Source organism: Sphaerodactylus townsendi, linkage group LG12 (assembly GCF_021028975.2).
Source record: "Sphaerodactylus townsendi isolate TG3544 linkage group LG12, MPM_Stown_v2.3, whole genome shotgun sequence".
Lineage (NCBI taxonomy): Eukaryota > Metazoa > Chordata > Lepidosauria > Squamata > Sphaerodactylidae > Sphaerodactylus > Sphaerodactylus townsendi.
In genome coordinates, this window is record NC_059436.1 from 32,664,804 (window position 1) to 32,681,330 (window position 16,527).

Consider the following 16,527-nt stretch of genomic DNA (forward strand, 5'->3'; position numbering starts at 1 on the left):
TCTCTTTCTGCAGCAGTCAATGTGTGTGGAGGTGTGGCGGGCAGAATTTCAGTTTTAGGACATGGTCCCCTTCTTCAGCAGAGTGTGGTCCATGGAAATGCTTTGCCTCTTTCATGTGGGGGGGGTGTTATTTTTTGGAAAGGGGCTACAATGTCAATTGGAATTACAAAAGTAGAAAACAGTACAGTGAACGTAAGATGATATATACAGTGGCTGTCTGAGGGTACACAGCTGGCCACCCAAGAAAGGGCCTTCTTGGTCACCATTACAAAACTCTGGAAATTACTCCTCAAAGAGACCTGTCTATCTCCCCCTACTGTTGTCTCCGCCAGTGAGTGAAGACTTTTTTGTTTGGTATTTTATCACATACTCTCATTAGCCATTCTCCCTTTGTGTGTTCTATATTTATATTTTAAATGCTGATTTTAATGATTGAAAAGTTTTAATGTTCTCTGCCTTGGGAGCACTGGTTAGAAAGACAGCATAAAAATGTTTAAATAAATAAAATATGTATTCCTATGCATGGGAATAATCTAATGCTGTAGATTGTCTTATGTAAAACAACACTATATATTTTTAGTAAAACCTTGTCGTTCATTATACTTATTCCAAAGTCAGGGAAGGGGTCTCTCTTCATTGTTGCTCAAAATCTGGGAGTATGCTTCCATATAAACAAAGATATAAACAAAGGTAAGATACTCCACAGAGTCTTTGTTGTCTGCTTCCTTGTTTTTGAAATAAGGTGGGTGGCAACTTGAGACAGGGCCTTTTTTGAGTTGGTGCCTTAACTTTGGAATTTCCTCCCTAAAGTGGTTTGCCTGGCACCAGTCTTATTCAGCTATAAGTGCCAGATAAAAGAATGGTTTTCTTCCAGCAATATAGTTGGCCCCTGCTCCTTGTAGTAAGATTTTTGTTCATTTGGTGCTCTGTGTTTCTGGTTTTAACACACTCTTTTTGATCCGATGTGCTGTTTTATTATCCTGTTTCTGTTTTTAATAGGAAATTACTATCTACTGCTGTGTGTTGGTTTTGTCTTTTGTTGGCTGATGCCATGATAGTCATCTTGAGTGGGTATCTTTTCAACCAAGAGCGTGGATTATAGGCATTTGAATAAATAGCATCACATATACATCTGATAAAATAAGATCTAGCCTTAAAAGTGCCGTGATAAATCTTTTAAGGTGCTGTGAGAGTTTTGTTTTTGCTAGAACATGCTAAAATAACTGTTGGTCTGGGAACAAAGCACTCTCTGTAGTTTTAAAAAATTACCTGTACTTGTCCTTTGAAATAAAACAGGCCAATCGAAATAATTTAAAAGTAACACCTGGTGTCACTGTTGGAATCACCAGAATCCCAGGCAAAAGGGGTGGCCACAGTTAGATGGAAAGTAAGGTTGAAATGGCTGGGATCTAGACCACCAGAAGTGGTCAACCAAGGGCTCAGGAAACAGAACTGCATTACAATAGAAGTCTGTGATTAGGACTTCCTATATTTTTGTTTTTGTTTAACTTTTTAAAAAAGCCTTGAGGGGCTGCTAAGTGATGCTGAAAGAAGGATGTTTTGACCTTTCCTCTTGGACCATTTCTATGACCTAAATGTCTCCTCCTTCATGGGTTCTCTTATGGGGGCAGCTTCTTAAATGGGACACAGACCAAGGAACTAGACTGGCTTTTTCAGCTGTCAGCCTGGATTCACTTGCATCAAGTTGGTCATGGGGAGGTGGGTATTTAGAGTTCTCTTAACTGGATGAGCAGGATTAGGGAATTTCTTTTCATCTTGAAAAGTGCTGGATTCTGTAACTTTCATGTAGAAAAATATAGTATGCTGTTTGATGAAAGTGTGGTTTCTGGAGGATGCTAGCAAAGCCACTGGAATCCTCTTTAGTTTGTGATGTGTGGATCTGCAATGTCTAATCAAGAACCGCATAATCTGCAATTCCTTGTATTTTTCCCCTTGTTTATATTGATATGATAGATGCCTATATATCCAGGTTTATAATGCAGCACGAAGCCAGTTCACTGCTCCTTCCACATAGGTTCCTCTAATCCTGACCCCTATATCAGTATCTGGAATTACTGAGTGAAGCTGTGCAGCAGAGTCGAAATAATGGTTTCACAACAGAGAACTGTGTCTGTTGAATTTTTTACAATTATTGGCTCATTATTCAAGCAATATACCATTTAAATCTTGATAAAGAATGTAGCTAAAACATAACCCTTTCTACCTGAACACTTTGGGAAATTTAGCAATTTTTTTTTCATTCATGCATACCTGCCTCTCTAAAGCAATCTGGGTTAAGTTGCCAAACATATCTAACATAATCAATAGTTAAATCCTCTCTAATGCATCAGAGTAGTGTCTTTTGGATCAACCAGCACTTTAAATATTTCTAAGGAGAAATAGTATATTTATGTATAGAGTTTGAAAAAGTGCAAATTTTCCATGCTGTGAAAGCTATTTTTGCTGTGTGGGCTGCTTTGCAGACTTCACATGTGGTCTAACCAGGTGACATTGAAGTTGCCTTTTTGATTCAGCATACGCTTTACAGGACTTATTTATACATATTTCTTAACATTATGCATCATATATTCTTGGCTTGAATGTAAGAAATGTTAATACATTATTTTTGGAAATATGCACAAAAATCACCTCTTTGTTCCTTCTAAGGAAGATGTTCCTTCATAGCAAGACAGATAGGCTGGCTACTAATAATTACTTCACATGTTATATTTTTCACATGTTCACAGGATCTAAGTGTGCATCTTACAATACAAGATATGGATGGGACAAAATACATTTTGCTCATGTATTTGTCATGCAGGTACAGTCACAAGGGAACTGTATTCTGTCAAGTCCACTTAGTGGCAAAGGAAAGTTTGCTGCTGTCTCTTAGCTTTTTACTCTTATTATGTGGAACTTCAACTTTCTCTTGTTATGTGGAACTTCAACTTATTATAGTGACTTCAGCTTTCTCCTATAATTTCTGGTAATAATGTTTGTTGCTAAACTGGCTCTTAATCTGTTTCCATCCAGCCAATTTCCTTGCTATCAAGGAATGGTACAGATTGAAATACTTTCCCTGTTTAGGCCAGATTGACCATATCTGATCAGTAATAATGGAAATTTAATTCTTTATTTTAGCTACAAAATAATTATTACTTCTATGTCTTGGTTGAGTTAAATGATGAGAAAGTTGATAGGGAAGCAAGCCAATCAGTTTTAGAAAGAAGTTGTGTTCGCTGGATTTATTTTGTGAAAGAGTTCAATATGGAAATATCTTTGTATATTTTGTTGAAAGATTAATCTTGCTGACTAAATACAGGAACGTAAACATGAGCTAGGGCAGATAATTTATTTCAAACAGTTTGGGAAGCTTGCCACAAATGCTAGTAGCATTTGTTTTATTGATATCTAGAGTAAGTCAGCTCTAACTTTTGCTGACTTAACATCACTTGGTTTCCGCATATAGAGCAATAGATTATAATGTCACATCGCTAATGTATGTCAGTTCTTGACAACAATGAGAAAATGGATTTGGCTTTTCTTTGTTGTATATTTTAATGGCTTTAGATGTTTGATGGAAATCCAAGTTTTGCTCTTTTTATCTGTTTGATACCCTTGTGAAGCTTACTTATAGTACCATCTGTGTCTTTTTTCTCAGGATAAATTCTGCTTATAAATCATTGCCATAAATATCTTGTGGCACCTTAGATTTGCTGTGGCCTAATTAATGTACATATATCTCTGTATCTTTGTATGTCAAGTGCAATTGAAAAAAAAATATTGTTGAACGTTGGGCCAAAGGCTATAAAATAGTAGCAGATTTTTGACATTTTCTGTATAGAGCCCATGTAGATACATGTTGAAATCTAAGGAATCCAGAAGAACAGCTTCGTCAGGTTTCCCACCTCAATCCTCCCTTCTGCTCAGGGGAATAGTAATACCTTCCTGTTTAAAAGTTTTGCTTTTGGCATCTTAATGTTGCAGCCCCTTTGTCACAGACCAGGAAAGACAGTCCTTAAGGTATATTGGCCTCAAACTGTATAGGGCTTTAAAGGTCAGTACCAGCATACTTAATTGGATCTGGAAATGGGGAGACAAGCCTAGGGTTGTGGCCCCCATGGCTCACTCTAGACAACATTATGCTTTCAGACTTCTGTTCCAGCAGTAGTTTTCCAGAAAGTTTCCAAAGCCATCCCCTTGTAGAATTCATTACAGTAATCTAATCTAAGTTGTCCTTGGAAAGGAAGGGGGTTCTGCATTTTGGGAATGCAAAAATTAAAAGCCTGCAAACTTACCCCCCAATGCTTGTTATAATCAATTAGCTGATGAGTTTTCTTGGGGGCAGAAGAAAAAAAACATGTTCCAAGAAGAGTCAGTTGAAGGTCAGTCTTTGGTTTGTAAAGTACATTCTTAAGTAATCTCCTTGAACTGCAAATTTCTTACACAATTTTCTTATGCGTCATATAGAAGTTGCTCTTCCATCACCCCTTTAAGCATATACTTAAGGTATATGTTACAGACTGTCATATTTTTGTGTGCCTTTTCATGTTAAACTGTGCTGCTTATGGTAATTTCAAGTCAACTGATTCCTGAGAAAGGCAAGTGAGGGAGTTAAAACTTGTCAGGAATTGATAGTAAATGCTCCTTTTTTTGAAATTGCTGTCACAAGCTTAATTGTTAGGCTCAAGAATATTTGTCATGTGTCAGACAGTGTCAGTCTTGTGGTAAACTGGTTATGTACTTGCGCCCAGAAAAAGTGAGAGCGCGAGAACCCAAAGGCTGCTTGAATATTTTCCTGTTTGCTTGTTTTACAGAAAGGAAAGGGAGGTGATGCTGTTTAACGTAGCTGGTAATTAGGTTCTACAAGGAAGCCTCTATTACCGTTGCTTGCTTTGCCAAAGCTCTTCAGTATGATGGATGAGATTTAAAGGTTGATCTGACTAAATTGCAGTGAGAATACTAACGACAAAGATATTTCTGTTGTGAAATATTCCTACAAGACATCATGGCTGTGGCATAAGTGCTGTAAGATAATGGACAATAAAAGTCACTTGGAAATAATACTCTCCCAGGATATGGCTGCTGCCTCGTCACACACATACTGAGCCAGGAGAGAATGTAATCATGAGCCAAGACTATCATTTAAATATATCGGTAATCTTGTATAGCATCTTGACAGATTTATTTTATTAGTCGGGGAGAGAGAGAACATTATTGGGCGGGGGGGGGGGTAGAGGAAAGCAGTGTCATTTTGGTGCTTAGTTTGTAAAATAGTTTGCATTCATTCGTTATTTCATGGAGGCTTAAGTAAATAGAAGTTATGCTCTCCTTTTACTTATTTTCACCTCAATCCCAAACACATTTTTTGTGGAAATAAGGCCCTCCATTTCAGTGGAACTCATATGAGGTTGTGTACATGGAGTTTCTGTAAGAATTTCCCATTAGGTAAGACCCATATCTTTCCTGAACAGAATTGCAAGAAAACCACCTTTATTTCCATGAACTGTCCTTAATTTCTGTGTGGCAAAGCCTAATAGTGAAGTTTTGTACTAGTGTCCTCATTTGTATACACCTTCTGTTGAATACAGAAAAAGGGTGGGTTGTGGTAGTAGCAGAAGTTCATTAGTATACCTTGATGGTAGTAATGGTGGAAAATTTGGTTGTGTAGCTAATGTGGCAGTGCAGCCCCCACAGAAGATGCCTAGGTGACTGGCAACTTATTTTGCTGGCTTCAGTTTAAGTCGTGGGCTGTTCTGAAGTATTTATAGAAGCTGTTCCCCTTTATACAGGGAGGACTGGGAAGCGTCTCTCTTGTGCAACTAAAAGGAAGATGTGTCACTTAATCAGCTGGGATTATTCTTTTCCCTTAAGCAGTTGAGGAACCCCAAAGCAAGACTCCCGTAGGTGAAACTTAGTTTTGCATCCTTAATTCCAGAAGATTGCTAAATTGTCTTTGAATGTTTATATGATCTCTGGTTTGCCATGTCATGAAATGTCCAGCTATGCCTTGTCCCAAAGTTAGATGCTTAATTAAAGCTTCAAGTACTCAAAAGTAAGTCTGAAGTGATGACTCTGTCTCTAAAGGGAATCCACTCCTACAAGGGCTATTTTGTATGTTTAAGACACAGATGGTGAGGAGGAGGAATGGATAAGGGGGGTGGCTTTGCCTTTTCTTCTCCAAAAGGGAGTTTTATTACAGCTCCTTCTTTTTATAGGTATAGTAAGAACTTTCCAATGTATTAATGTTGAAAAGGTCAAAAGGAAACTTGCTAATGTCTGCCCCCAAATGAAATATTTTGTATTGTATATTATTGAAACCTAATTTTAAAAAGGAATCTGCATGCTTCACTTTTCTACTTTTTTACGACTCTGTGTGCAGCAGAAAGAAGGGAGTGCCAACCATATGGAAAGCAGCTGGATATACTTAACAGGGAGATAGGTGTGTTGGCATAGGAAAACAGGTACTGGGTGGACACAGTACTTGCCTCTGTGCTGTCTGTTCCAGAAGTATTCGTTATTAGAATACTGGAAGAATAAGCTGATCTGTGGCTGTGAGCTAGCTGTCCAAAGATACATTCTTATTTCCAATTAAGCTGATCAGGACTGTTAATGAGGCTGATTTGGAAAGGGAGTAGATTTTAGGCATCAGGGTGCATCATATAGGCCAGTGATGGCGAACCTTTTTGAGGCCAAGTGCCCAAATTGCAACCCAAACCCCACTTATTTATCGCAAAGTGCCAACAGGGCAATTTAACCTGAATGCTGAGGTTTTAGTTTAGAAAAAAACGGTTGGCTCCCTCTTCCTCCGCCCCACCCGCTCAAGCAGGGGCCAGCCTGCTCTAGCCTCCAGCAAGTCCCGCACGCACTGTTCTGTGCCTCTCTAGCATCTCTGCCTCCTCTGCGTCCGCCCCTTGGGCAGCAGCCACCTGGAGCACAGGCACCAGGTCTGCCAGCCGAGTCCTCCCTGCTCACCGCAGCGCACGTATGTCGCGCTCAGTGGCCCAAGCCAGCCTAAATGTGTGTCTGTGTGTGGGTGATTTTCTGCCCCCCACATGACGAACTCTGTGCGCGTGCCCACAGAGAGGGCTCCAAGTGCCACCTCTGGCACCCGTGCCATAGGTTCGCCATCACTGATATAGGCTACTGTACCAGTGGAGAGAATCTGGATTAGGCTCACAAAGTTCTCTATGTAGGACAGTCTTCACCCATTTTTTTTTGCAACAGAAAGGCTTCAGGTTTTTTCCCCCAAAATTCTTATTGCCATTTTTTTTTGCATGTTCCTTGAGTATCATATCCCAAAAAGTCATAGCCTCTTTACATGTCCTCCACTTATGAAAAGGACTCCTCTTGCTGTTGACACTTCCAGCATCTATTTGACTCACTCTTATATATCTTTGCCAAATTTTTTGGTGTTAAATACCATCTATACATCATTTTGTAACAATTTTCTTTCAAATTGTTACATGCTGTAAATTTTAAATCTTTATTCCCACAGACTCTCCCACTGTTTCATCAAAATATCATGACCAACATTTCTAGACCATTTAATCATTACAGATTTGACCACTTCATCTTCTGTAACATATTGTAATAGCATCTTATACATTCTGGTAATAAATTTGCCGTCATGTTACATTCAAAAACTGTAACTTGTGGATTGAAACCGGCTTTCTTATTATCATCTTTAAACGTTTCTAACAGTTACTAATAATGAAACCAATTTTTAATTATTTCTTTTAAATCGTTCTTAGGTTTTAGTTCACATTTATTATCTTGAAAAATCAACAATTCTCTGTATGTAGACCATTTTTCTTACATATTAACTTCTTGTCTGGCAAACGCTTCATTTGGAGACAACCAGAAAGGAGCAACCTCTGCAACATATCTCTTCTATTTCAACCATATCCACAGTAAGGTCCTCCTTAGAAAAATCTTTGTGTATTTCCCCTTGTCACACTTCAAGCATCCATGCCAGCCAAATCTTTTATCGTGTCCCTCCAGATCCAGGAGTCTACTATTCTTCAAAATCACTCTTTCCCTTATCCATACTAAACAAGCAGCTTCAAAATACAGTTTTAAATTTGGTAATGAGAGACACCCCCCCTTCCCTTTCCTTTGGATTGGGCAAATCTTAGTAGAATGAACTAAATATCAAGAGGCCGTTTTTTCCTGTGCTGTTATAAATGGGCTTCCTTCTGGTTCAGGAACAAGTAAACAATTTCCAGGTAAGTCCCCACCTGCAAATGTTTAGGAAAGCAGAACAAGCAAGTTCAGTTCTGGGAAGGAGAGTTCTGGGAAATGTCACACCTCTCCATTTCTTCATTTAGAACAACGTACAATAAAAGACGGCTGCTGGCTTGATTTATACTCACTATTCAGGTTGATCAGTATGGTTGGAAAAATCCCCCATGCCTTGTCACTGAAGCACTTAAGGAGTTTGTTCCTGGATCCTGAACATTTCAAAGATTTGTCTATACCCTTTCCCACCAAAAGACCTTGGGAGATTTGAGAATTAATCTGCTACTTCTTCCTTGACCTTCTTTGTAGTAGAATGCTTTGCAGTGGTCCTGGTGTCTACCCAGTTCTGTCCTCACCCTTTGAATGTTTATGAGTATTAAAGAATCTTTTTAAAGAGCAGTCTTCATCAAAACCATAATTCTGTGTACTATTAAACATGGCAATTTGGTAAAATAGCATTTATAATGCATCCAACGACTGTCAGCAAGTCTTTCCTTTTTCTATAATTGTGCCTGCCATTTTCTGTCCGGTTCAGGAAGCTACATCCTGCTGCTATTGAAAAATAATGGCCTTTGCAGAGGTCTACCCAATACGTCTTAATAGGAGGTAGACCAGCTCTCCCGAGTGGCTGCTATTCTAATATACACTCTGCGAAGCTTCAAAGATTGCTCCTTTAAAACAGATTTTAAAAAAAAAATAGTAAAAGAAAAAACCACACGTGTGTGGTTTGGCAAGGAACACAAACTTTATTCATCAACTTTTTAGAGTGAAATGGCCATTGGATGAGGTACAAGCAGAGTAAATTCCTGGGAACATTCTCCAAATGGCTGCAGCAGCATGGAAGTGCCTGAACTGGGCAGAAAATGATGAGAGCAAAGGCAAGTCTTGCTGATAGTTGTCCAATGCATTATAAATGCTATCTTATTATATTGCTATGTTTAATAGTATGAATGCTGCACTTAAAAATATTCTTTAATGCTTGTTAACATTAGGGACTATTTTCAACAGCCGAACACGCTTCTCTCATTTCCTCTGAACCACAAATAGTTGCTCTTAAATCTTTTGATGGAAAAGGGTAGAGCTCTGTCAAAGAGCATTGATTAAATAGGAGTAATGGGTTTAAGGTGAAGGAAAAGAGATTCCACCTAAACATCAGGAAAAATGTCCTGACAGTATGGGCTGTTTGACAGTGGAATGCACTACCTCGGAGTATGGTGGAGTCTCCTTCTTTGGAGGTTTTTAAACAGAGGCTGGATGGCCATCTGTCAGGAGTGCTTTGATTGCGTGTTCCTTCATTGCAGGGGGTTGGACTTGATGGCCCTTGGGGTCTCTTCCAACTATGATTCTGTCATTAACAGCCTTTCTCAGGTCTTGCAAACCAAGATCCATGACTTCCTTTGTCACATTGGGTTTTCCTCTTTTCCTGCTGCCTTCAATCTTTCCTAGCATAATTAACTTTTCCAGTGACTCTTGTCCTCTCCTAATGTGATCAAAGTACAAAAGCCTCAGTTTAGTCACTTTAGCTTCTGGGGACAGTTTAAGCTTGAATTGATCTATTACCCACTTATTTGTCTTTTTGGCAGTCCGGTATCTTCCAATACCACGTTTCAAAGGAATCTATATTCTACTACTGGTAGCCAACCCTATATACTTGTTGTGGCTTTGCAGAATCATGGCAAATTGCTGTCTGTTGCCTACACGCTGTCATTGTGAGCGAGCTTACATGTTTTGCTGGCTGATCTGATTTCTTAATTTTAGAAGAGAATTTGTTTCTGCTTGAGCATTGCTACTTGCAAATGGTGGGTCATTGTGTGGCGGCTTTGAGGGGGTCACTGAAACTGGGGAAAAAGTAGTTTTACTTGACAACTGAAGCATACCATTTGGTGTCTCTTATCGAGTGGGAATTACATATTCCAAAAAGATTGCATAATCCCTGTAACCTTTTTGAAATAACTTTGCACCTATGTTGGATTTGGAAAACTTGTTTTTAAAAACCGATCTATGAGAATACCAAGAAAAAAAACCCATAGAGGCACAACATCTAACTATGTGGATAATGATGATCTTTAAAGGCCACAGAAAACCAGTGCAAGTTAAGCTTTGTTTATTAGGCTTCAATTTGTTGTCTGCTTCCTTTCTGCCTGTGATATATTTTTCTGAGCTGTCAGTTCATAGAGACAGCCTAGCCTGGTGCTGTTCACTAAAGAGTTAAGGCTATCAGAGCCTCATTTGTTATCAACACTGGATGTGCCCCTATTTTGACAAACACATTTCCTGCAGCCACAGTGCAATTCATTGACTCAGAATGTTGGCATGTGCCCTCATACAATACTGAGGCAGAATGGGTCAGGAAGAAAGTAAACATGACATCATTCTACTGAATGGGTAAAACAAGAAATACGTAGTGATATGCATAGACCGTCACATCGCTTGTTTGTAGATGGAGTAAGCGTTTATTGGATTGCTTCATACAGTTTCATTGGATTGCTTTCATTAGATTTCTTGCTCCTACGTGGATATGCAAAGGCCCACTGTTTTATTCATCCTGTGTGGATTCTTCTTAATTTGGGAGAATAGGGGAAAAAACCACTCTTGAAGTAAATTTCAGTGTTGTTACGTAATAATTGTTGTGTTTTCTGTGGACATATGCAGTATTTTCCAGGTTATATCTAATAAATATTTATTGAGACCAATTTTGTCCATAATTAATATACTAAAATATGTATGATAATACGTTTTGAATAGTTCAGTGATACAAAATTTAACTCAATATCCAAAAATGCTGTTAGTCTTACTGTAACTGAATAAGATTTTCTATCTAAATTTTACACTTTGTTTTGTTTACTGTAATATTTGATCTGTTTTTCATCATTTATACGTGTGCATACAAGTTGGCATAGGGCACAGCAGTTTGATGTATTCTTCTCCTAAGTATTGGGTTTATTTGCAGTTTTGCTTGTCATTTATACTTCAAAGTTACATAAATCTGCCGTCTATAAAATTAGATTATGGTAAGTACTAAATGATGCATTTTGTATTGTTAAAGCAGTAAAATAACTTTAGACTTCATAAGTAAGTATTGCATAATTTAATGTTTCCCCAAATGTCTGGGCTTTTTTCTAGAAAATGTCTGGAAATAATTTCCCCCCCATGTTTTCAAAATTTGTGGCAATAGTGGCTGGAATTCTAAGCCTTGCTTCCATTTATATACTTCTTTATCTATTGCAGAGGTGGTCCTCTGCTGTTCAGCCCATTCTTTTGGCAATAGGCCTTTCAGCTTATCGGAAGACTCTGTGGTGGGAGGAAGTGCTGGAATCTAACTGCTCTGGAAGCTGATCAAGTGGCTGGCCAATAGAGTGGGGGTGGAAGGCAGGCAAGCCCCCCACAGCAGCACCCAATAACAGGACCCTACAAAAGCACCGGTCCCTATGCACAACACTTGCAGCCGATAAGGTGTGCAGCTTGGGATGCTGCCCAGATGCACAACAGTTAGGAATTTGGATGTGACCTGGGTACCCACGGTTGAGATATAAGGGCCTGGAAGGTGAACTTTGCTCCATGAGTCCAACACACATCTGTACTCAGGATTATGGACTGACCACTGGATGCTGGCATCAGCTGTTGGTTTTTTCTGTGGCTCATTGTGGGTGCCTTGGTTGCCAGGTCAGTAGCACTGGTACCGCTGACCCAGCCTCTTCAGCCTTGTTTGCTCTATAATTGCAATCTGGTCTGCTAGGACAGCTGATGTCTTGTTACCCTGTCTAGCTTCTCAGTCAGGAGGGTTGCCATCCCCTGCAACAGAGGCTGTTGCATGGCCTCTTGATGACCCCATGACCTCTGACTTGACAACTCCCCCCAATCTGCCTGTTATCAGTGGCAGAGGTCTTTGTCCACACCCACACCCCAACACCTCCCTACCTCTGCCATCCCCTTGTGGCCTGCGGGGTCCCCCTCCTGCTTCAAGGATGTCTTCACGATCCCTCACATCTAGCCACGCTGGTACGGCCACCCCCTTATTGGCTTCCCAGGTAGCAAGGGGCCAACCACAGCACAAGTTGTCATCCAAGGTGGTATCTCACTTATCAGGATACTTCTTCAGGAGCTCATCGTAGTTTTCAACATTCTTGCAGGATATTTACCTTCCTTTGTAGAAATGAGTGAAGGAAGAATTTGTTCAGTATGTGCTTTTGTTTTAAAATATTTTAAATTTTTTCCATTGCTTCATATATAAAGTGATGTATATTTCACAGACTATTTCTGAAATTCTCATCATCCACTAGGATGGTGAGCTTCTTGAAGCAGTTCTTATTCTTATTGTCAGTGGGTCAGGAATTTGCATACATTGTCATTGTTTAGTATATTGAATAATTAAAGTACATTAAAGCACATTAAAGTAGAGTATTACATTTTTAAACTAACAAAGAAAAGGGTTTTATAGAGCAATGGAGCAGTGGTAAACTTTTATGATAGCAGAATGTGGATGTTTTGCGTTGAAATCAGTCCTGCTAATCATGCCTTCCTCTCCTGTTGCCATGCCTCGAATGTCATGAAGTTCATTTGTCTGCTTATATGGATAAATTAGGCAATATTCAATACAACTGTGAAGTAAATCAGCCTCTGTCTTCCTGGAGACTGTTGCTTGTTCCATGCAAACAGCTGCTGATAGTGACTGGCAGCGGCTCAGTCCTAGTTACCTTGGGTTGTATCCAGCCATCTGTCTGCAGAAGATGCTGATGCCTGCAGATCTTTCCTGCTGAAAGAAAAGGGAGAAAAGAGTGTTTTAATTCCCTTCTTCCTCTGCTGCAGTCACCAACCTAGGTGGCTCTTACTCCATGCAGGCCTTGCAATACTGGGAAGGTACTATTGAGTGGGAGGTGGAGACCATCCACGATCCTTGTGTGAGGAAATTACCTGTTTCAGCTCCTTATTTCCTTATGCTGCATATCTCCACAAGAGTGTTATATGCCCAGGCTATCATAATTTTATTTATATTTATTTACTTATTTCATTTATACCCTTACTTCATCCCCAGTGGGAACCCTAATACCATAAGAAGAGCTATGCTGGATCAGACCAAAGCCCTGTCTAATCTAGCATTCAGTTCACACAGTGGCCCAACAGCTACCTCTAGTAAACCCACAAACAGAAAGTCTGGCTGCCACAACTGCCACAAAAAGGAGGGTGTATGTGTGTGTGTGGCAAGATTGACTTTTGCCTGCCCATTTAAGGAATCTAATGTTCTTGTAGAGTGTGGAGGCTATGTCATACTTCTGCCTGAGGTTGTCAGTGAAAAGGTCTCCTACAGACATCTGCCATAATAAAGAATAAAGAAAAGGTCTCACTGACATCTGCCATAATAAAGAAGGAAGTATCTTTCTTCCAGTCTTTTTGTGTGCTCAGTCACTTTAACACAATTGTATTATTGTTCCAACACAGGTTGTAGGCAAAGAGTGGCATGTTACTATGGAAGGACAACACAATCATCCAAATCATCTAGGGGACCAGAATAATCCACTCTGTAAAGTGGCAAGTCAAGAATACCAGCATGATACTCAGGTAAGCAGCCACCACCCTTTCTGGAAAATTAAGAAATTGTCTGAACCACATTTATTTACATCAGTTGTTTCCATCTTTTTTGGAGCCTGTGAGCATCTTTAGGATTCTGATACAGGGTGGGGTACACAATGACAAAATGGCTGCCAGATGAGCTGGAACCAAACAGAAAATAGCTGCCACAGGAGGTGGAACCACACAAGGAGAGGAAACCCAAGTGTAGGGAAGAAAATGATTAATTTTTAAAAATACACTAGAAAAAGGCATGAGAGGGTGTAAAACCAACACTTTGATTGTATCTGCAGCTAAAATAAAGGTATTTTAATTTGCCTAGACAGCCAGACCTCCACTGACCAATCAGAAATCCTGCAGATCAAGATCCCCACAGGCCCTGCCTACTTTATTTCTTTATTTCTTTATTTATTTCTTAAATTTATATACCGCCCGATCCCCGAAGGGCGGTACTGCCTAGAAAATGTTGGTGGGTGCCAGGAAATGTATTGGTGGGCACTATAGCATCCATACGTACCATGCTTGGGATTCCTGGTTTAAATATTTTCATTCATTCATTCATTCATTCATTCATTCATTCATTCATTCATTCATTCATTCATTCATTCATTCATTCATTCATTCATTTGACTTCTATACCGCCCACCCCCGGAGAGCTCTGGGCGGTGTACAACAACTGATATAATCTAAAATAACAAGAAGAGCACATTCAATAAATACATATAATATAATAAAATTAGGGCTCTAAATTTCACATTAAAACCATTTAAAACAGCGGACAAAACATTGCATCCGGCAATCTAAAAGTCCCTCTGAGGAGGGAACGGAAAGGCCCAAGATGTAAAAGGCCGCAAATTATAAAAAGGGAAAGAGGGGCTTTTCTCAAAGATACAGTGATACACTTATTGTTCTGCAATCAGATTGAACACTTCATGCCCGTAGTTACCATGTTATTTTAGGTGACCATAATATGTCGAAGAGAGGTCAAAGGAGATATTTGTATTTTAACAAACATACACTATAAGTCTAGAGCTTGTTATTAAAATAAAAACTAGCAGGGGAAATTTTAATCTATCTTTTCAAAAGTTGCACTGTTTTTACACATTACTGTGCATATGATGAGGGAATAAGCAGGGAATGTAATAGGTACTAAGACCCAGGTGGAGCATTCTACAACAAAGAAGGTCTGGCATTCTTTGTTCTGTGATGGAGGAATATACGATCTTCTGTCATCTTTGGGTGGAACAGAGTATAGTTGCTCACCCTCAGGTGCTGTCTCCACCACCAAGACCTCCAGAACCACCGTAATCCTCTGAGGGTGACGTTTTTGAGGTCCCTGCACCCACCTCCCCAAGGATGACTGCCCATCATGCTTTGTCTTAGTTCCCACCCCAGGACCCTTGGTACCCTTACCCTCTCATATATATGCCTCACTGGGAGCAACAGTGAGCTTACCCACCTTATGCATTCCCAGTGACACTTCAAGCTGTCAGTTCCAGCAAGTGCCCAGTGATGTTGAGAGAGCACTACTGTGAGATATCTGCTGAATATTTGCTGTTGGATTTGAACAAAGGCTTTGATCAGGGTTCTGATGTCAAATCTGAGTGTGCCTCGATGCCATCTCCAGTATCCCCCACTGAGCACTTCAAAGTTGTACTCAGAACAACTGATAAGAATGAAGGTTCTGCATGTCTCAGATCAGGGCCTGTCATCTTCCTTCATGAACATAGCCATTAACATTTGGACAAGACCAGCACTGGGACTGGCATCATCTAAGAAGCTAGAATGCACAAATATGTATCTAGTGATGTTATCTGTTTTTAGGCCAAGTTTGTGGCTTCTTAATCACTGGAGCACTTGTCACTAAAGAGAACTTTGTTTCTACATTATTATCTGTTAACTAGGAGGTGCTAGTCAACTGTTCCTCCATAAGCATTTCACCTAGCCTTTAGTTCCAGCTTTTCTCTTTTCCACAGTGCACTAGATGCAACTGTTTGTTTGTGTGTAAAGAAAAAAAATGTTTTTGTATGCTGAAATATCCTAATCGAAAGAGCAATACCTAAAAAATTTGGCCAGATTTATCAGGTATGGTTGTATCCGATCTGTGCTGGATTTAGATGAGAGGGCCTAGGCTATTCCACTTGTGAGGCACCTCACCCTCACAACTAAAGGAAAATGGAATAGTGTCATAAACAAAATTGAATAAATCCGAAGATGATGACAGTTGTTTGAAATTCTGCAATTCACAATTCCTCCGCTAAAGGACATTCCCTTCGGGGATCGGGCGGTATAAAAGCCGAATTAATAAATAAATAATAAATAAATTATTGTTAAATGCTATAGTGACTGAAAAAAAATGTTAAAATTAACATTGTGAAAAACTTTTGCTATAAGAAAACTTTGTAAACATTTTGTGGAATAAGCTGGAATTTGTCAAAAATATTATATATCTTGGCCAAAGGTCCCCTAGATGTTGAGGCCTAAGGATTCAGGCTGCCAAGCATATAGGTAAATCTGGCATTGTATCGGATAAAGGTTTTGGTCTCTTGAAACCAGTAATGTTCAGCCTGGGAACCGAGGCATTATTTGCTGAGCTAATTCATTAAAAGAGCAGAAGTGAAGCACTGCTATTAGATTTATAAAAGCAGTGAGTTGCCTGTGAACACATGGTGCACAGCGATACTTTGAAATACCCTGTGTGGAAGTCAGCCTCCCTCCCCT

General features: G+C 39.6%; 1 protein-coding gene across 3 annotated transcripts in view; it reads left to right on the forward strand.

Moving 5' to 3' along the window:
- The window catches only part of NEK6 (NIMA related kinase 6), an 80,199-nt gene that overhangs the window by 16,496 nt on the left and 47,176 nt on the right, over positions 1 to 16,527 (forward strand). For all 3 annotated transcript variants that reach the window (XM_048513368.1, XM_048513365.1, XM_048513366.1), the window contains exon 2: positions 13,678 to 13,797. In XM_048513368.1, the coding sequence (XP_048369325.1) occupies positions 13,705 to 13,797 (93 nt within the window). In that variant the 5' untranslated portion in view covers positions 13,678 to 13,704. The remainder of the gene's footprint in view (positions 1 to 13,677; positions 13,798 to 16,527) is intronic.